Source organism: Falco rusticolus, chromosome 7 (assembly GCF_015220075.1).
Source record: "Falco rusticolus isolate bFalRus1 chromosome 7, bFalRus1.pri, whole genome shotgun sequence".
Taxonomy (NCBI): domain Eukaryota; kingdom Metazoa; phylum Chordata; class Aves; order Falconiformes; family Falconidae; genus Falco; species Falco rusticolus.
Window position 1 is genome coordinate 35,538,595 of NC_051193.1, and position 20,995 is coordinate 35,559,589.

General features: G+C 37.3%; 1 protein-coding gene across 1 annotated transcript in view; it reads right to left on the bottom strand.

Moving 5' to 3' along the window:
* Nucleotides 1-20,995, bottom strand: part of TDRD9 (tudor domain containing 9) — a 58,650-nt gene that overhangs the window by 17,767 nt on the left and 19,888 nt on the right. Inside the window, 16 exon segments of the mRNA XM_037393947.1 lie at nt 827-934; nt 1,857-1,973; nt 3,636-3,689; nt 4,671-4,715; nt 7,279-7,342; nt 7,824-7,887; nt 7,971-8,073; nt 8,075-8,134; nt 8,830-8,961; nt 9,344-9,441; nt 12,552-12,656; nt 13,294-13,351; nt 14,027-14,111; nt 14,266-14,320; nt 17,477-17,535; nt 18,235-18,341. Of these exon segments, the coding sequence (XP_037249844.1) occupies nt 827-934; nt 1,857-1,973; nt 3,636-3,689; nt 4,671-4,715; nt 7,279-7,342; nt 7,824-7,887; nt 7,971-8,073; nt 8,075-8,134; nt 8,830-8,961; nt 9,344-9,441; nt 12,552-12,656; nt 13,294-13,351; nt 14,027-14,111; nt 14,266-14,320; nt 17,477-17,535; nt 18,235-18,341 (1,314 nt within the window).

Sequence of the window (20,995 nt, forward strand, 5' to 3'; positions counted from 1 at the left end):
GCTTCAATATTCTTAAATAATGTTTAAAACTCCAAAAATATACATAAATGTGTTTGTGCATGCATATTGTCATGCCAGCATCTCCTTCAACTAGCCTCTCTTCTTGGGTAAGCAGTAAGGCACACAAAAAAATTCCTTCTCAGTACGCTTTGAGTTTCTCTCCTGCCTTTTCATCTATCTTCTCTTGTGCCAATACAAGTCTATTTTTTGAGGCTCACTGATTTGCACGTTTGTTTTCTTTAAGCATAGGTCACTGTGATTTTACAGTGTTACATCTAGTTCAGATACACCAAATATTTTCCTACTACAGATTATGTACCATTTTGCAGAAAATCAACACAGCCATTTCCAACTTGCACTTATTCAATCAGGCAGGAAGAAATTCCTAGAAGATAAAAAAGCATAGTGCAATACCTGAATAACCTTAAAAGCAACAAGCATGTATGCCAAGCACTATCAAGCTGGAGATTACTAATATTGAAGTTGCAACACTTCATAAAATACTAATTAAAAAGTACCCTTGGTAGTCCCTGTTCTATTCTTCACATCTTCCATTAGTTTTATGGAAGTTGTTTGCCTGGGCAAGTTCAGCAATCAAACGCAAGGAGGCAGTTCTCAGTAGTTCTTCTAAAACTGACCACCCACACAACATTTATCATATTGAAAGAAAGGGAGATGGGAGAGACGACAACTTACCAGGTGAAGATCAGAGTAGATTATTATTTCTGTCCTTGCCCAAGACAGAACAAAACTTGAAAATACTGCCCAAACACTACATATTTTTACTACTTGATGCTTTATCAAGTCACCCCCCTTCTTAACATACCAGTACAGTGGTTTTTGGATCTTAGCCATCAAGGTATCTCACAGCAATTTTTTCATCACATTTTCCACAAGTAAAGTAGTTTGGATATAAAGCACCAGCTATTACAACCTGAAGTCAAGAAAATATTTTGTAATATGCAGTAGATTATGTTCAGTTTCTTGAAAAGAGATATGCCAGCAACATAAAGATACTAACAAATCTTCATACGAAGATTTTTTCCTACATTTTTTCTAGACATTACTGTAATTGTGGACTACATGTTAATTCATGCAAATCCTTAGAAACATACCTTCATGAAGAGATTAATTTTCTAGAACAATCGTACAACACTAATATTATGTATGCAGACTTGCTCTATGAAAACTAATTGTTAGCCCTGATTTCAAGAGCACGCTCAATTTCAAGTAAGTTTACACAAAATAACTACAAGAAAACTGTTCTGTTTCCATGTTACAACTTACAGTATTTAAAAATTCAGCTCTGAAAAGTTCACTGCTTACATTTAAGCCAACTACCAATGAAACAATAAGCAGGTCTGAAAATAAAATCACTACTAATCAGTCCAAATAAACCAAGAAGTTTATTTGGAAATTTGACAAACTTACAGTAGCTGAAAGACATCTAACCCACTCCCCACCCACCCACCCCCAATAACCAACAAGCACTCGGAACAAGTAAAAACAGCATTTTCAAAACTGTTAGTTATTAGCCTTCCCACACAAACCATCTTTCTTTAAAGTATGCAGTTTAACTCATCTCAGTATGACTTGGTTTTATTTTGATGAACTGTCAGAAGTGAAGGGACAGACAGAGAGCCAACTTAGTGTGAATTCTGAACCATTAAAAGAACATTAGTTGTCATTCTAAATTGTCAACAAGAATTACTTTTTTTTTTTTCCCCACCTGCAATCGCAAAATCTATGGGGAATTGTGAAACACGAGTATACTAGTTCACCAGTACTAGCGTACAAAAATCCAGTTATAAATTTTGTAAATAATGGCTCTCCCCTTTAGAGTCAAAGAGCTTTACCTGCAAAATGAAGTGTTGTTTGTATACACATTCCTGACCAAGAGCAGAGGGTTGAGCATTAACAGACATGTTAAATGCGCTGACTCATTCTTTCAAGTTGTGAAATAACTCGGCCACCTGAATGTGAATGCTTATGTTAGACATTAGACACATCAAAACTGTCCACAAATTAAAATCTGTTAGTAAGTGTCTAAATAAGTGGGAAAGCTTCCTTTCCTTTAGGTGACTAGTATGTATTTCACCTAACATACTGCTTAGCATCTCTACTTTGGAAAGTTATTTCAGCACTGTAACTAAACCAGTTTTCCTGACATCACTTTATAAAGTAGAGTTCTGTAGTCACAAAGCATATTATGCATATACACGTCAAACAGAATTAGAAAAAGAACTGAAATAACCTTTTACAAGACTATATACTGATTCTTCATTTAAATCATTTGGAGTTTGTATCTTAAAAGGTAAAAAACATACTAACAACAACCTGGACTTCTGGACCTAACTGTAGCAGTGACCACATATACTGCACCCCCAGATCAGCAGACAACTTTAAGCAAGATCAAACTTAACGCCCTACAGCAGAACATGCTCTGTTAAGCTTTCAATCCTAAGCACTTCCAAGAGGCTTCCATAAGCAGCCACCGATTCTTCAACCACACAGTGAATGTCTTCAAGTGTCACAAATGATTCTGGAGCACATGTACAAAAGTACAGTCCACTCAACTGCTTCAAATCTACATTTTCCTTTCTGCTGTTGGTAGTTTTAGGATACTAAAACTCCCACTTCCCTCATAATCAGAAACCAGTCTGGCTGCTTCAGTTCTGCAAAACACACATGGAATTATAAAATTCTATCTGGAAGCGTAGCAAATTAAAAAGCCCAGATTTTCTTAAGTGTTAGTGTAGGTGTAGGTGTCCATTCTAAACTCCTTAACTATTATGTCATGCACAACCTCTTCCTGCTTTATCTGAGCCAAGAGAATACTAACTACCTGGGAAGCTATCACAGGCTATCAAAACTGATCCTTCAGCTCTCCAGTTTTATAGAATTTGCTTTTTTCTCATTTTGTCCTTGGTATCAGCTAAACAAGCTAAGAAGATATTGGCATTTCTTATCCACACGCTTGCTTATCAGAAAAGCTTTTTTTTTTGCTCCTCTGCTTTTTTAATATAGGCCCTACACTGTTCACACCAAAGGTATGAACTGCTGTAATAACAGGAAAGGCCATGCCCTGCCAATCACAGATGTTCAGGAGTTTTATTTATTTCCCCTCTCAACATATCACATTAAGCTTGAAGCCCTTTGTGATGCAGTTTTCATTAACTGCTACATAATGTTAGCAACAAAGCCCCACAAATTGTCCAGTCCTCATTATGTAGCTGTATTTGCTTAAAATTATCTTAACTATAAGACAAAAGTTATGTAACAAGAGATAGCAGTCACACCACATCTAGTGTATCTAAGGAACCTACAGAATTAGCATGTAATAATGGAGGTCTCTTAGAAAATGTGACTATAGGTAATCCAGGAACTACAACTGTAAGTAATAAAGCCTCTGCCTTAAAACATACTTGCAGTCCTGATTCTCCAGCTTTAAATAGTGCCATCTCTCCCTCCCCAAACAAACAAAATCTCAAAATTCAGTTTATTTAAAGAAATTATACAGCTCTATATATTGATAGACAGTAATACAGTAGGCTTATTCAAGAGCTTAACATTTGTAGAAGAAAAGGAGAGCTAATACTTTTTATATGCAGAACGACTTACCCATTTCACCTTACCTCTCTAATCTTCTCGATATTAATGCCATTTGATTGACACCACTCACGCTCTGCCTGGAAAAGTGAAAAATGCAAACGCAAACATTCTTAGAAACTTCTATCTTCTACTGCTTGTAAGCTTTCTCTCATACTCTTCTGTGTAGACACAGTAGTTTATATATACATAGTCATGGAAGAATTTGATCTCACAGCTTTCTTTGCATCCATATCAATCAAGTATTATGACATGTATGAAAACACAAGACATAATTACTAACAAACTAGACCCTGGTTACCACCAGGGCAGCTGTAGGTCATCTAGATTTTTCATATAAGCCCACAAGTCCAACTCCTCTGTGTTGCCACTACAGAATCTACTTCAAGATGGACGTTTCTTCAAAAAAACTCAAAACCAAATGAACTTTTTTATCTGGATGTATAACCTTAGCAGAAAAGATTCTGGCCACCCTGCCTACTCATTATAATACACTGTATGCTATGCACTGGTGTTCATAAGGCATATTATCCTCTGAAAGAAACAGAGAAATAAAAAAAGGTTTTATCTTACATACACACAAGAAAGACCAGAGGCAGTTGTTGTGTGCATCCTACTGGGTTTTTGTGACTGATGCACATAAAGATCTTCCACCTTTCAGGTTTTGAGTTCAGTGTGGGGTTGGTTTTTTTTTGTGGGTTTTTTTTTTTTGGAGGGGAGGATATGTGTGTTTCTTTAAAAAAAAACACACAAGAGACATTTCAGACACTTCTGCATATGAAAAACATTTATTTCAAATACAGTTCAACCTCCCTTTTCAAATCTCTAACCACTATTGATCCATCTGTGAAAGCGACTACATAAGGGATTACCTTCAAACACTCAGCACTGGATTCAATGACTCATGTTCTCTCAAAGCCGATGTTTCTATTTATTTACGAAAAAAATCTAACTATTATAAAGAAGGATTGCTAGCAAAAAATCCTTTTTAAGAATAGAAAACACTCCAGCAGTGAAGTCACCAACCTTGAATAGAAAAGAAGAAATAAAGTTTAACTAACCTTGTGATGTCTCCAGTTCCCTTTTTGCGTGCAGGCCTGCTATGCCTGAGAAAGAAATGGTGTAGTGTTCAGGTATGAACTGCAGTACTTCAGTAATAATTATTACAAATATTAATGTGACATTTAAAACTATGAAGTTTTTTTCCACATCTATACTGAAGATAATTTTTTAACACTGATTTAAAAAACAGAGATGTCTTTGGGTTAACACAGACTACAAATATGTAAGCACAAAAGTGTATAAGGAAATCTGAACCACAGTAATGTAGGTCGGAAAAGTCTTCTTCAGATCAATTGTTCCAACATCCCACACAGCACAGCCAACTCAGATCAGATTCTTAAGGGTCTTGTCCATAAAACCCTGAGTAACTTTGACGGACCTCATGGCTGAACCTGCTCTGAGCAAGACTATAGACCTCCTAAGGTCCTTTCCAGCCTCGGTTATTTAATGATTCTAGTCTAACATGACACTTGCCTGGTTGGTCCCTAAGTAGATATAAATATTCCTCAGTCTTATGAATAGTTTTACTGTATTTTGTTGAGGGTGAGCAATAACTCTTGGTCTTCCTTTGCTCTTATTCGAGCATACAAAGTGGTACGGCTGCAAAATGTAATTCTAAGGACGCATTATGCAGGGCTGAAAGCCTGGCAGGGTTATAAATGCTGTACAAGGCATGCTAAAGAACAAGAATAGCTGTAGGAACCTAACTACTCTGCCTTTAAGTCTGCACAGAGGTCACAGCATGCATTGCTGCATATGCAGACTGAGTAGTTTAAGCACAACTGGATGAACTAATTACATATACGGCCTCAAACTTGCCATCAGCTCCTGCAACTGAACTGTAAACACAGCATTTCGGTCACTGAATTTCTGGACATAGCTTAGAGGTTCCGGATCTTAAAGGACTAAGTTCTGATCCATGTTGGGAGAGTTACAATAGCCATCTGATAACACAGCAACATACAATAGGTTAGCCACCTAGTTTTCAGAGAGGAAATGGACCGAGTTTTAAAGCACATACAAACATTCATGAATAAATATAACTTGGACACTTTGACTTGATGTTGTAATAAAGCAGGCTACTTTCAGAATCTTTATTTTCTCCTTGCTTTGAGACAAAAGTAAGTGAACCAATTGATCCAGATACAGTTCTGACATGGTTGCATCCCAGAAAATGAGGCTGGAAGAAAAATCAACATACCTAGAATACTAATGCAAATGAATTAATTTTTAGGCCGCAAGTCTATGACAGATTCCCACAGAATCCATTTCTTCTAGTTTGACAGCATGCCACCTCATAATACAGTTTTCCAGCTTACTGTGGATACTATTATCATAGCTGAATAGCCAGCCTCCATTTCCCTACCTTGATTCAAGGCTGATGTACTTATTTTTAATAATGATTTTGACATCCACCACTTCCATAGCCAAGCCTTATCGTATGTCAGGAAAAAACCCTTCACTTATTTGACATTATTTTTTTAAAAAAAACAACACTGCCCCTCTTGGAAATCATATCACTTAAACCAGGCTGATTAGCCTTTACTTCCCTGGATTCTTCTCTTTCTACTACCAAAGCTTTTGACCTTTTCTAAATCACTGAGATCTTTTCATAAGCAAGAGCTTAAAAAAAAAATGCTAATAATTCACAAAACTTCAGCCTACCCTGGAAGAAATCTAATCCGAACCAGGAAGTTTACAAACAAGCTCTTTCCCTGTTCTCTTCTCATACTCAGCCATTCAAAACATAAAGCTTTCACATTACACACCCCCCAAGATACTGCACAGGAAGCTCTGTTTGAATATGTTTGTTTTCCCGGACAACATACTGGTTTATAGAAACATTACCTTCAGATTAACAGGACATGAGGTAAATACAGCCTACAACAGGATAAGGGTATTCAGAAAACATGATGCTTGAGCCTCAGGATCAGTGGGTATGTGTGGCATACATGTCCATGTATGCTTCATAAAATTCTGACAGCAGAGTACAGAAAAACAAATCAGCTTTCAAAGTGAAAAAAGGCCAACATACACAAAATAGAATAAATTAAATCTGCAACTGAAGATTTTGGAGTCTCTGGAAGATTACAGGACATTACAGACCATCCATAATGTAAAACGTTGGATTTTGAAGAGCAAGTTCCTCTAGCAGAAGTCTTTCCCATGCTGCTGTATCGGCTCCACTTGAACCAGCAGGGATCGACTCCTGTCCATGGTACTGGGCTACCGCACTGCCAGGCGTACCGAAACAGCGCATTGGGACAGAATAAGATCCTGCAGTCAAAGCTGTGAAGCCTGGAGAAAGGACATCAAACTTTCCTGTACTAGAACTTACCAGTCCAAACTGCCCCCAATTAACTACCAATAGCTACCAATGTCACCACATCTCTGGCATTTTATTTTTGGCTATTACAACAGAGACAATCAAAACTACTAGTGCTACACAGTAAGACACGACCTTCAAAAAGTATCACTAAGTAGCTAGGTAATGTGATGGTTTTAACAACTTCAAAGCACAAATGCTGCACTGATACTACAAAGGTGAGAAGCTCCATCTTGGTCTATCATATTTCACTGGAACATAAGCCAGAACAAAAGACTTACCTTAAATGCATTCACAATTGCAATACAGTCACTCTTACTATTGTCAGCAAAACACAGTTTTTTCCTGGCAATATAAACCAAAAGAATGAACAATGTTTTTTTCAAATATTGAACATATTATACAGCTCAGAATGCTACACTAATAACACCTTCCAGGACTATTAATAAACAAAGTCAATACATTTCTTGCAATTATTTGTTCTTATTCACATCTCCTCGCTAAACTGTGTGGGCACAATAACAAAGAAAATAATACTTTCTGTTTTAAAAAAATGTTTTAACAGACACTGCCATATGTTCACATCAGACAGGCAAAACTGAAGAATCAGGTCTTGTACTCAGAAAAGGATGTTAGCTCTGTGATATTAATTAGTTAACACAAATAGCTATCAGTATCTCAGCTGCCACGGAAAAGCTTCTTTTAGCACTGCCTGGCACTTTTGATAGAAAACAAGACTCATGACATGGAAAATTATATTTAGTGGTCAACTTAGCCCTCTACCCACAAATGTTGTCAGAAAGTTGTAAAATGTCTAGGGTAATACCTGTGTCCATGAACATGCTTTTTGAAAGATACTGCAAAAAAACTCCACAAAGACAGTGCTGCAGCTACAACAAAAACAGAACAAAATGAAAACTTGCATATCACTTGTTTTTAGAGAAATGTTCTCACATATTCTTCTTTCAGTTACCTATAATAAGGCATTCTTCTAAGCACCTGAAGACATGCCCGAGGACTATCAATTTTCCAAGATGCAAATCTACTGGCAAGTGTGCCAATACCATTCCTAAAAAAAGTCAGCTCACCATCATGTGGATTTTCTTCTGTTTGTGCACAAGTTGTAAGTGCTCCCAGCTAGAGAAATTAAAATGTATTCACTTGTGAAATTTGATAGAGTAAATAGAAGACCAGTTTGTAAGAAAAAAAGACAAGCAGCAAGCAATTATCTCAAAGTGACATCGATTAGTATCAAAACTGTAATTAAATTGAAGTCTTAAATCGATTTTAAAAGCCTAGTATTTTGAAACCAAAGCATCTACTATATATACTGGTCATAAAAGCAAGCTAGAAATGATACAAGTGGCTTTTCTTATGCATTTCTTGGAAAAGAAGAAGTTTAGTGTAATCAATGTTTTACCCCTTACCAACCTTATAATTGAAAAGTAGAATTACCAACCTTGCACAGGTCAGAAGAGGATCTTCAGGTTGACCTTTATACATCATAAGGTGTCAGAGTGTGATTTTACTACTTTGTGTAAGTGAAATTGTTTATTAATGAGTTCAAGTTCTCTTAATTTTTTCCCCTATTCTTTCTTGCCACAGATGCTAGTTCATAGTGCCATTGTTCCCTGATGAAATTATAATCTTATTTTAATGAAGTAACTGAAGAGGATAGTAACCAAAGAACAGTCCAATGCAAGAAAGATTCTCTAGGTATAGTTCTTATCTCAGGTACCAATTAAGGCTACTACTACCTTAAATACTGAGAAACACACTTCTACAGTACATTTTTATTACCTTAATTTTAACAGCATTAAAAGAATGCCTACCTCTTTCAGCTGTAGTATGGTACGTTCAATGTCACCTGCACTGGGTGGAGAAAGAGCTGTTGCCAGCAAGGCTTTTGGTTCCCCCATATCAAGCTCTTTTATTCTTAAAACTGTAGAACCCAACTGACAATGCTGAAACGAAGACAATGTTACTGTTACTTTCCCACCATGAGAAGTGCGATACAGTGTTTTATATGATAAATAAGTTAAAAGTTTACAACTTATTAAAAATGGAAATTTATTTTGTGTAACTAAGGATATTTTTATTTTTAACAGATAGCTTGCTTCTAATCCACATCCATTTTACTGCTATAATGCATCTCCTTCTAATGGGGAATGGTCCTTGTGAATAATTTATCAACTTGAATTCTATGCAGTGTTACAGTTACTAGTAACTATTCAAATCGTACACTGTCTTCAGGAAAAGTAAAGCAAAACTTTGTAATGTCTCTGCTATGACCACCTGCATTTAAAAAAATGAAAATCAATCTGAAATGTTCCCCAAAAGTCTTACCAGTATCTCAGGTACTGACTTCTCTGGAATAAAGTCTGTCCAGAAGTCCTTGTTTACAAGCCTGTAACAATACCCCTTGGAAACACGTCCAGCATGACCTGCACATAAAAGAACAAATGACCAAATTTTAAGCTGCCTGATTTTCAGGCTTTTCAAAACGCATCCACCTACAAGCTTGCTGGGCAGATGAGCAGTATGTGAAAGCTGATGCTGCAGGCTGACCAGTATTTTGCTCTTTTGCAGCAGACAGGCCCAATTGAGACATTCTCTCTATCCTATCTCTATCAGATGAAATCATTTTGCTTTCAGCAGTAACTAACAAAAGAGTTGCTTAAACTATTCACTCAAATACCTCTTTTGTATAACTTCCCTCAAATCAGCACTCATCTTTCTCAACTGAAAATACAAGACAAGCTCAGTGCTAAAATACACTTCTTCAAAACCAGGAAAAGGCAAGTCCTATCAAATCTTAATTTAATATAGATAAATACGTCAATGCAAGTTTTAGCATACCCTCAAAATGAAGATTCTATATGCAGAGTAAATATGCTTTGTGTTTGTATTTCTTTACACAAATGAGTATATTCTGATTTCCTATTTGACTCTATAGCTAGCAAAAAACTTCTATATTGAAACAGAGCAAGGTCTTAAAGGATTAGTCAGGATGGGTTTTGGTACCATGCTCTGGGTGATGCTCATTCTGTTCCACTGACAGTACTAAAGTAAGAGATAGTAGGAATGTACTCTGAGCAATCTAGTAGTCATAAATAAAGATAAGGTGGGCATTTGAAGGAGATGAGAAGGCCATGCAAGCTCCAGAAACAAGTTCAAGTGAGGAAGAAGATTGAACAACCACCCAAAAGTCTCCCCAAAAGACAATTCTGGAAGACTCTGCCTCAAGCTCTGCCTAAACCCTGCCTATTATGAATATGATAATTAGATGTTCAAATTAAATGCATATGTATGTAAAGATGTTGTAACCTTTCAGGAAAACTGTATGTTACCTGACTTTTCACTAAAAACTTTGGAGCTAGTTTGTCTGGTGCTCCCCAACTTTGTCCCAGCTAGCTCCCCAACATTACACGAAATAAATACCTTTGCTGCTTAAAGAAAAAATTAAGTCTCTGTGCAGTTACTCTGTGCTGGTTTTAGCATCAATATAAACAACTTTTGAGATACCATGATGAACAGCAAAACACCTTTATGATCTACTATTTACAGAAAACACACCAATTCATAAAGTCTGTCTTCGCAAATCCAAACACCATTCACGTCAATAAACTCACAGGTACTCCACTCATCAGGATACTCCACTGGAGAATTAGGCCATATTTTTAAGTCATATATATAATAAGTCCAAGTCACCTATACAAAACGCTGATTCTACTGGTTGCGTATCAGCTGGTTGTCATAACCTATAGTGATGCAGATTAAAACAGAAATAAAGCTGTATACTGGATTTGTGTGGCAAGGTTTTGGTAGCGGGGTGCTACAGGGGTGGCTTCTGTGAGAAGGTGCTAAAAGCTTCCCCCGTGTCCAACGGAGCCAATGTCAGCCGGCTCCAAGGTGGACCTGCCACTGGCCAAGGCTGAACCCATCAGCCACAGCAGCAGCACCACTTCTATTTTAACTTAATTAAGAAGGGTAAAAAACTGCTGGACAACAGCAGTCAGACAAAAATGAGAATACAAGAGAGCACCCCCTCTGCAGACACCAAGGTTGGTGCAGGAGGGGGAAGAGGTGCTCCAGGCACCAGAGCAGAGATTCCCCTGCAGCCCGCAGTGAAGACCATGGTGAGGCAGGCTGTGCCCCTCAGCCCATGGAGGTTAACTGCAGAGCAGATATCCACCTGCAGCCCATGGAGGGCCCCACACCAGAGCAGGTGGATACAACCAAAGGAGGCTGTGTCCCCATGGAAAGCCTGTGCTGGAGCAGGCTCCTGGCAGGGCCTGTGGCATCGTGAACAGGAGCCCATACTGAAGTAGGTTTGCCAACAGGACTTCTGACCCCATGGGGGACCCAGGCTGGAGCAGTCTGTCCTGAAGGACTGCACCCCTTCAGGACAGACGTGAAGGAAAGGGCACGTTGAAAGGACCCACACTGGAGCAGTTTGTGAGTAACTACAGCCTGTGGGAAGGACCCACACTGGAGAAGTTCATGGAGAACTGTTTCCCACAAGAGAAACCCCACAACAGTGTGGAAAGAGTGTGAGGAAGAAGGAGTGGCGGCAGAAACAACGCGCGATGAACTGACTGCAACCCCCATTCCCCATTGCTCTGTGCCACTCAGCGGGTAGAGAAATCGGGAGTGAAGTTGAACCCAGGAAGAAGGGAGGGGTGGGGGGAAGGTATTTTAAGATTAGGTTTTATTTCTCGCTACCCTAACTCTGATTTGATCCCAATAAATTAAATTGATGTCCCCAAGTCAAGTCTTTTTTAGCTGTGATGGTAATTGTTACATCATCTCCTGTGTACTTAATCCTGACCCACAAGCCCTTTGTCGTAATGTTTCTCCATCTGCCAGTTGAGGAAGAGGAGTGGTAGAGTAGCTTTGGTGAGCACTTGGCATCTAGCCAAGATCAATCCACCACAAGCTTTAACTGCAAAGTCATTATAATATTTAAAAATGAAGATATTTTCATATTACATCATAAAGATGTAACTGTTATTAATTTATTTAGTACTCTTCAACTGAAATGGAAACATTTGGATATTAAGAGTACTGTCTTACTAGAAGAGCCAATACGCAAACTTACTTAACCTTGTGCTACAAACACCGGTCTACGCTTGAAACACTGCTGTGGATATTTTCAACTGATTTAAGAGTGACAAATAGACATGAAAGTTTCTTTCACTGCTGAAACTCCCAAGTAACTAATATAATAAATACCTAGCAGTACCTACCTCCTCTTTTTAAAAATGGCCTGTGATAGAAAACGATTACTATTAAATAACAAATCATCCTTACAAATTTTACAGTCCCTGAAACATTCCTCTGGAAAAAATACTTGAACAAAATAAAATATTCAGGCATAGTTGTTTAATCACTGTTTAATATCCTGACATGGTAAGGAATTATGTTTTTTGTATAAACTATTCACGCCAAAAATAATCTGTGCTTTTTACTGTTAACAAAATGAAAAGCAACATCTAATTCTCCATGAAGATTAGCTTCTAAAATTCCTTTCCATTACCTGTTGTCATCTTACCTTTTCTTTGATTACAGTTTGGTTTAGATGCCCAGAAAAGTCTCAAGCTCTGGTAATATGTTTTCTCATCACAAACCAAAGTTCTAGTTAAGCAGAAATCTATCACTGCAATTGGGGGGGGGGCGGGGGCGGAATCTAGTATTATTACAAAACAATTTATCCTCATGGCACTGGGAAAGAATACTGGTTAATTCTGTGTTATCAGAAAAGGAAAGTTTCAATTACTTCAAAACCAGTAACAAGAACACCAGATTTATAAACAACCAGGCCCAGGATACTCTGAATACTAATGGAATTTAAAATAGTTTTTAACATAAATATAATAAAGTTAGAGCAGATGGCAAACATTAAAAGACAATTACTTAAGCATTTAGACATTCTATATAAAAAGTTGCTTAATCTGATGCAATTATTTCAATATATAGTCAGAGTGTCAATAAAAAGCTTAAGGTACTTGTGACATGAGGTCTGATTCTGCTTGTTACTGCATGTAAACTATTTTTTTCCCCACTCCAGCAAAGATTAAAACCAACGCTCCACTCAGTAGACCTACTACTTGTTCATATGTTCAGATTTAAAACCGTTCTCTGTCATGAAAGAAGGAATTCAGCAACTGTCAAAATTAAACTCCAACAGCAACGCTTTGGGAAATGGTGACATGTTATGGAAATATAGGCTAGCAAACGTAAGGAAGACATTCCAAATACAGCATACACATGACTGTAAGATTTAGATTACTTACCATATTTAACGTCAGGAAGTGTTACAGAGCTCTCAGCTATGTTTGTAGCTAGAATAACCTGAGTTTTGAAGCAAAAATGAGCAATGAATGCATAAAGAAAAAGTTAGTGGTTTATGTGAAAAATCCAGCTTGCTATTAAGAAATCTAAGTGTAATGGCAACATAGTATTTCTGCTCTGCATATTAAAAAAAGCAAACACAAGAAAACCTATTTTCTTGTCCTAAGACCATAGAAGCATAATAAAGTAGCATAGCATATGACAATATAGAGGAAGAATGGAAATATTTCCTTATGCTTTTGTCCTAACAAAACAGCACACGATGAGCAGTGATAAATAAACCAAGACACTAGCCAAAATGCGGGGTACAAAGCAGGCAAGAGACCCCCATTCTGGGGGACTGCTTTACTATGCAGTGCCACCAGCAGCATACTACTGTCCTGCGGGTACAAGAATCGGCATGCACAAACTATTCTGAAGGATAAAACCAGTGTCGTGCAATAATTGAAAGATAGCTTCCTGTTACTCCACTTCTCTGGAGGTCTACACACCAGTTAAAGCAGCAGCTTGGTAAGAAAGGCAATCAGTTCACATCTTGAAAAAACACAACTGCTTTGCCCTTGCACAATGGTTTGAGTTTGCACTGCTAATAATAGTTTTATACGTTATTATTTGCTATTGTTGCTCCAGCAAAAGGTTTCATGCACTTAAAAGTAATGATTCAACAATATTTACTTTTCTGTAGCCAGGAGCTGTATCCAAAATTACACTGCTTTGTTGGTTTAATGTCAGATGTGAGTGAAGCAGGTACACTTTCCACCTAAGGAAAACATATTAGTGAAATATTTACTGATGCAATAATATAAAAATTAATTACACCTCTGTGCTAAATCATATTATGTACTTCAAACTCATACAGCTGATGGATTAATTTTCAATTTTAATTGAACTGAAGCAAGTGTGGTCTAACTTACCTTTTCTTAAACACATCTGAGAGACATGAACGCATGTAGTTTATTTCACTCAAACCTAGGGAGAAAGTAATCAAGAGTCTGTTTTCTTTTCAGTGATCACTAACAATTCTATAAACCAATTCTCATGTCTACTTAAATTCTTAATTGACTTTCATTATTACCTCCTTTTCACTGTATAATGAAACAGCAGAAGTGTTAAATGATAAATGTCATAATGAAACACAAGGGCAATTTCTCAAGAGTTATTTTACGTAATTTTACACCTAAAGGAAAGTATCATATATCATATACAAAGGTTATCTGCCAGTGTCCGATTATTAGCCCTTGTTTCAGTTCCTTACAACTGACAATGCTCACCACAAGCTGAATGTCTGGCTCAGGATAGATTTGGGTATTTCAGCCATAACAAGCTGTTTCCAAGAGCAGGGCCAAAGGAATTTTTTTAAAAAAGAAATTAGCTATTTCTGCCTTAGCCATCTTACCTTTGGCAGTTCCAGCGCCCATTCTCTGGGCCATGGATTTCACATCTGCCTGAGGAAATCTTTTGACTAAGGGATTTTTGCTGTCTTCCTGAATACCTCCACAGACATAAACCTTTCTGAGAAGCCCAAAAATCTTACTGAAACTTCAATTCCAAAAGCCCCATTTTCAAAAATCTGTCCAACATTGGGCTTCTGTGGTTGGACGTTAAAAGTAAAATTATCACATAACTGCTGCACAGGATTGCTGTGATTTTCAGTGATGCTAAATGCAGTTTGAACACCTGGACGTGAAAGTTCTTTCACTCTTTAGATGACCATTACTTTACTTCAGAAGTGAGAAGGAAGGAAGGAAGACAAAGAGATTGACAGAAGTAGAGCAAATAAAAGCTTAGGACAGTAACAGCAGAATCCATCTGAAAGAAAACCCTGAAGCTTTAAGCTATGCAATTCCCTGCCATTACCAAGCGTATGCAAAGCACAGAGAAAGGCTGTCCCCATCTTCTTCAGGCTCCACAAGAAGATGACAACCTACTGCTGCTTTCATTTAGCCCAACAGCTAGTCTGACAGAAGTAGTTATATACTTGAAGGCGTAGCTCAGTGATGATTCAGTCAACAGTGTCGCACCTCTTTTTCCAATTTGTTCTTTAAAAAGTCTAAAGAACTATATATCAACGTATATTCTCAAGTAACATTAAGGTTGCCATGTCAAGCACTCAAAAAAACCGCCAGAATTAAGACTGGTTGTGCAAACTTAATGCAGCTCTCTGGGAACATATTTATGCACATGTATTAAAAAAATAAAACAATGTACAGTTCCAAACACGGCACTTGGTATCCCCTAATACCTAGGGACAGACTAGCTCTGGAATCAAAGGAGAGCTGTGTAGGATAATCTGTAAAGAATCAGGCTCAGTAATGTTAAAAAAAGATATTTAAGCACCAAACAAGACAGGCACTTACAACAGGAAGTGAAAACATGGCATCCTACTTGAGACAGCTGCAGCTGCTCTTCTGAAGTGGATTCTGGCCCATCACCGAGTTCCACAAAAACCGTGGGCAAAAATCACTTAAAAGTAGTCCTCAGCACAGCACTACTCCTTCTGGCTGCTGATGCATACTCAGCTTGAAATTTCAATGGGAGTATTAGTTTGAATGTACAAAATGCTATGTAATTGTAAGCACTCAAAAGATCTAGGCATCTCAAATCAGTGTCCTAAATGTGGAGGTTATTTTTACCCAGATCTGTCTCAGCTGCCCTCTTGTAAACTAAGGGCTCTCCTCTCCTCTTCTCCAGTTCTGTATAAAGACTATTTGTGAAGAAAATTTCAACAGGTATTTGCTAATCCTGTGTTCAAGAACAGTCTTGAGTATCCAGTTATAAAACAGGCCAAAGTCAAACACCAAACAATAAAAAACCAAAACTGAGTACAAGCTAATTCAGAAAGCACTGCCTACAGAGATCTTAATGAATTTACCAAAAGTATTTAAACAAAAAGTTTCATTTTATCAGCTGCAGTTACAAGACATCAAGGATAGCAGCACACTAAAAAACACCTCAAAGGGAAAAATAAAAAAGATTTGGGAATTGAAAGTGCTGAAGAGCAATTTCAGCCCTGAAATGAAGACCCAAAAGAGCCTGAGGAAGTCTGAAAGTACACCCCAGACAAACGGCTATATGAGAGGCCAGAGGCAACAAAGGTGGTCTCCCTACTTTATTAATCGCAAACTGGAATGCGTCCTACACTGACAAGATCAAGTACTTTCTCTGACCCATTGATTTAATAGAGGGTAACTCCAAGAAAGGCAGCTCTAACAGCTTGTAGCTAGCAGGGAGCACCCTCCACTGAAAGCTACCCTACAAGTGCGATATACCTTTCTGCTGGCGTGCGGTGTTTCTAGCCCTAGTGCTAGCATGTCTACTTCTAAGCTCAACACAGCAGGGAAATGACATTCATAAATAATTTACAGAGAGTTAGAAAGCCCTGGTAGGGATAGATCTCACTGTGCCCAAGGAAACAGCTGCTCCTGACTCCAAGGTGACACCACAAGAACGTAACAAAGTCTTCTCAAAAGTTTTCAACTAGCAAACTTTCATGCCCATGAAGTAAAACAATAACTGAAACCACAAGTTAACAGATTTGTGATGCTTGGGAAACCTAGTCTGCAGCCTAGTTACACAAAAAGTTGTACACTTTTTTGGCTGTCATTCTTACTTGAACATCTTAGCTAGATTTTAGAGACAGTGTAAGATAATTTAGGTTTATATAACCAGTTCTCTGATCATTAATTGCCATGTCATTGTGTGTGCTTTTGAGCATTCCCTACTACACCAAGGTACATGGAAAGAAAAAAGTGAATTTTAATTTTTACAACAAGAATCTAAATAAAGACTACACTATATAAGAAAATGTCTCTAAAGACATCCTAGGAACCTCATACAATATTTAATAACTACTCTAAAAAGAATAAGTAATTGAATTTCTGTGAATTAACTGTAGAATTAATTTTATTACTGTAACTTCATTTTTAAGACAGACGAAGTCTTCATTTTTGACTCCCAGGTCTTCCAATTATTGCCACATTTAAGCAAGTCCACAAGAAAATACCCAAATATAGACCTATCAACTACAGTTAAATGTATGTTTAATAAATACCTGGAAGAAGTGCCAAAAGAAAGCTCATTAGATTATATATAAGGAAAAAGAAAGTTATTAAGACATACACTCACCTGGTAAAAATACTAGCACACTTCCACATTTTGATTAACACTGAAGTTTTTTTTTCTCCCTAAGAAGAACATGCAGTTTTCATTAGTTTTACAACCTCAGTCTACTCTACTACCCCAAGTTGTTTTACTCTTAAACAAGCAGCAATGCACTTTTTGTAACATGTATTATTTACACTTCCTGAAGAAACAGAATTCAAAACATTATTAGCAACCATTTTTTCTGAAAAACATGATATATAAAAATTGGAACTTCAAAATTATGTCAAAACAGAAACATTCTTATTTAGCAAGGACATTAATCAAATTTGGTTACCAAAGATATTAAAATAAAAACGTAGGATACTACTGCCAAATTTATGCAAATTTATTCAATAATTTTTCAAGCACATGTAACTCCTGTATTCTAAAAATAACACTGGACGCCTTTAACAAAAGCCTAGCATGCAAAAAAGCTAATCATTATCAATAACTACAGGTCATGACAAACTTAAAGGGAAACACCTTCGATTAATCTGTTACGAGTCAAGAAGCTAAAAATCACCTTAGCATAATACAGAACTCTTATTTTTTGTTGTAATTACTCCTGAAGTAAATTTTTTTAGGCATCTTGAAAGCCTCTACTCTCAAACTATATAATGAACAGAAGGTATAATATGCTAAAAAGTATACAGTAAAAGCATGCAGTATGCTGCTGTTCCTTAATTAACGTCTCACTCCCCCAAAGAACCACTGATTCCAGATCTTGAACTGTACCTTACCTACTGCTCTTCATCTCCAACTTATCAAATGACTCCATCAAAGACACTGCTACTCCATACATTTCCTCTACTATGACTGGCTGCTCAATTCTTTGAGAAGGAAGCTGTGTAGAGAGTTAACACAGTATAACAAGCTAAAAGACTGTAGATCATGTACATGTTTCTATTTGTCAGGTGCTTCTCAATTAAAACTGATCCAGCACAGAAGCTGTACGAAGTAGTAACTTAATCTGAAGCACTCCTTTCATTCTAAATATATATCTTCCTTCAAGCATCCTACCATTCTAATCCTAAAGAAATACTTCTGATATTTACCGGCTTAAGATGAGCACTAGCCCACACTCCATTCCCTAACATTTGCAGAACATACTCCTTACTCAGAACTGTCAAGCACATAAGACTAACCACAGGCCATGGGAACAGGATGACAAGAACGAGAGGAATTTGTGTAAGGCAGGCACCATCCTTCTCACAGGTGTTATAATGCAGGTCTCTATTGCTTGCCAAATAAATCATGGACCTCTTTCTCATGTAAATTACCTTTGCATTTAACAGATCCTGTGTTTTAGGTCACATCCTGTCGAAGAGCCATGGTTCTGTTGTACACAACACAACCATAATGATTCTGTCTACACTGTTTTTTAGCATTCTGTTCACAAATTCTGGGCTTTAATATTTAAGAATACAAACCTCAAGTCTTCAAAGCAAAGAGTAACTTCATTTCCTTTCAGTTTTTAAAAGCAAATCCTTAATGAACTGGACATGCTCTGGGAATGGTCTATAATTTTACACATTTTTCCCTTGCAGGGAAAATGGCTTTTGATCATTGCTCACGTTTTGTTCTCAAGGTTTCTTCTCATTCTAGAGGAAAACTCTTTACTGGCCTAACTGCTATCTCTAACTTTTCTAAACTTGTATTGCAGTGTAATCTGCCTTCCATATCATTCACATGGTTAGAAATCCTACAATAAAACTGTAATTCTCTCCCTCCTACTATTCCTTTGAAGTTCTTTCCTCTTCCCTCCTTTCACCCTCATGTGAAATATTCTATTTACTTTTATGCTGAAACCTAACAGTTTAAGTCATTCCAGATTTTCCCAAGAAAACCAATAGGTTCAAGTGATCATGCATGTGTATGCCCTAAGAGATCACGTATTTTATCACTAGCTATGAAACCTACACATTTACATTTATGCTCAACTAAGCATTTCTCCTAGCTGATCAATCACCTTCACCTGCTGCTTGATATACTACAATAGTAGTTTATTGTATTTAAATACAGTTTTATTGAGGCCTAGACTTCTCATTTCTGTTTTTAAGGAACAGTATTATAACTGAAGCAACAGTGAAAACTGAGCATTTGTCCTTTAAACATAACACTCCATAACAACTGGACCACACAGTTAACAATGAAAATGCAACAGCAGTAGTATTTGGTAAATATGTGCAGATAAATGCCAACAAGAGGTAAGATGCAGCTGTAGCAAGGGACTTCCAACAAGCATAAAGTGTAGGGGAAAAGAAATCATTCCTAGAAAGGAATTCAAAACGCAAGCTGAACATCCAAGAGTAGCACAACGTTTCTATGCAAAAAACTAAGATATTCCCGGTTCCCCTGTAAATGAAGCAGAAGGTATTTAGCAGTTGTCCACATTTCACAGGGGTTTGCTTTTATTTTAATCAAGCACAAAAAAATTCAGTTACCATATAAGCAAAAGATTCTGCACAAGTTTTCAATAAGCAAAAAACCTGAAAAAGATACATTGATAAAGCTGGAATGCATCACATGTGTACTGATAAAGAGTATCATTCATATAATGTCCTTTAATTGTCTGAAGTCAAATAAAATCCAGTAAGACAATGTGTAAACCTATGCATCTGAGGATTACAGATTTTGTATACAAGCTGATGCTGTATCGGTTGTAATTGGAAATAAGGAGTGCCTGGATCACCTACTTTGATCATAAGGAAACAGTTACCTTCCGCTGTAACGCTGCTGAAAAGCAAGCATGACTGTAGGTCAGGAAAGGTCATTCTAAGAATGCTATGTTGGTGGCATTGTACAGAACTGCCCCCATCACTCTGAAGTGACTCAGGTCTTGTCAAAGTTTTCAGCCAGCATACTTGCCAGCCTCTGAAGTAAAAGAACTCTTGAAGCCAACACGTACTCAGTTTGTGGTGCTGGGGAAACTGATGGGGACTGACAATCGATCTGCAGAGGATCAGCTGGAACTTGAACAAAAGCAAATTATGACTAATTCACCGACCAGAAGAATGAAGAGACTTTCTTGTAAAAGGAGAATAGCAAAGACTTACCTTATCTAACAAAGCAAAATGAAAGCCAGAAAGAGGTATTACTGCTACCTATAAACCTCCTCAACAGTAAATAAGAATGTAGGAAGAAGAGTTATTTTAATCTTTTCTGAGCTGCTCAAACACAACATTTTTGGTTTTAGATGATCCCTGCTTAAGTAACTGTCAAATTTGTCTTTTGAATTTTGCTACTGCTTGTACCTTCAGTATTCTTTAACGCGACAAGGCTTCCACATCACTCCTAATAAAAGGTAACGATGTGGTGGAACAGCAAAACCAAAAGCCCAGTCAGAGATGACTGAAATAACGTCACATAATCAGAACAGCTCTTGACAGCAGTTCACTACCTTTTATCTGGACTCTGACTTCAGTTACAGGGATACGAAGAAGTTTTTACATTTGCAAGCTAAAAACAGGACACGCATTTTTTGCCATTAGGTAAAAAGTA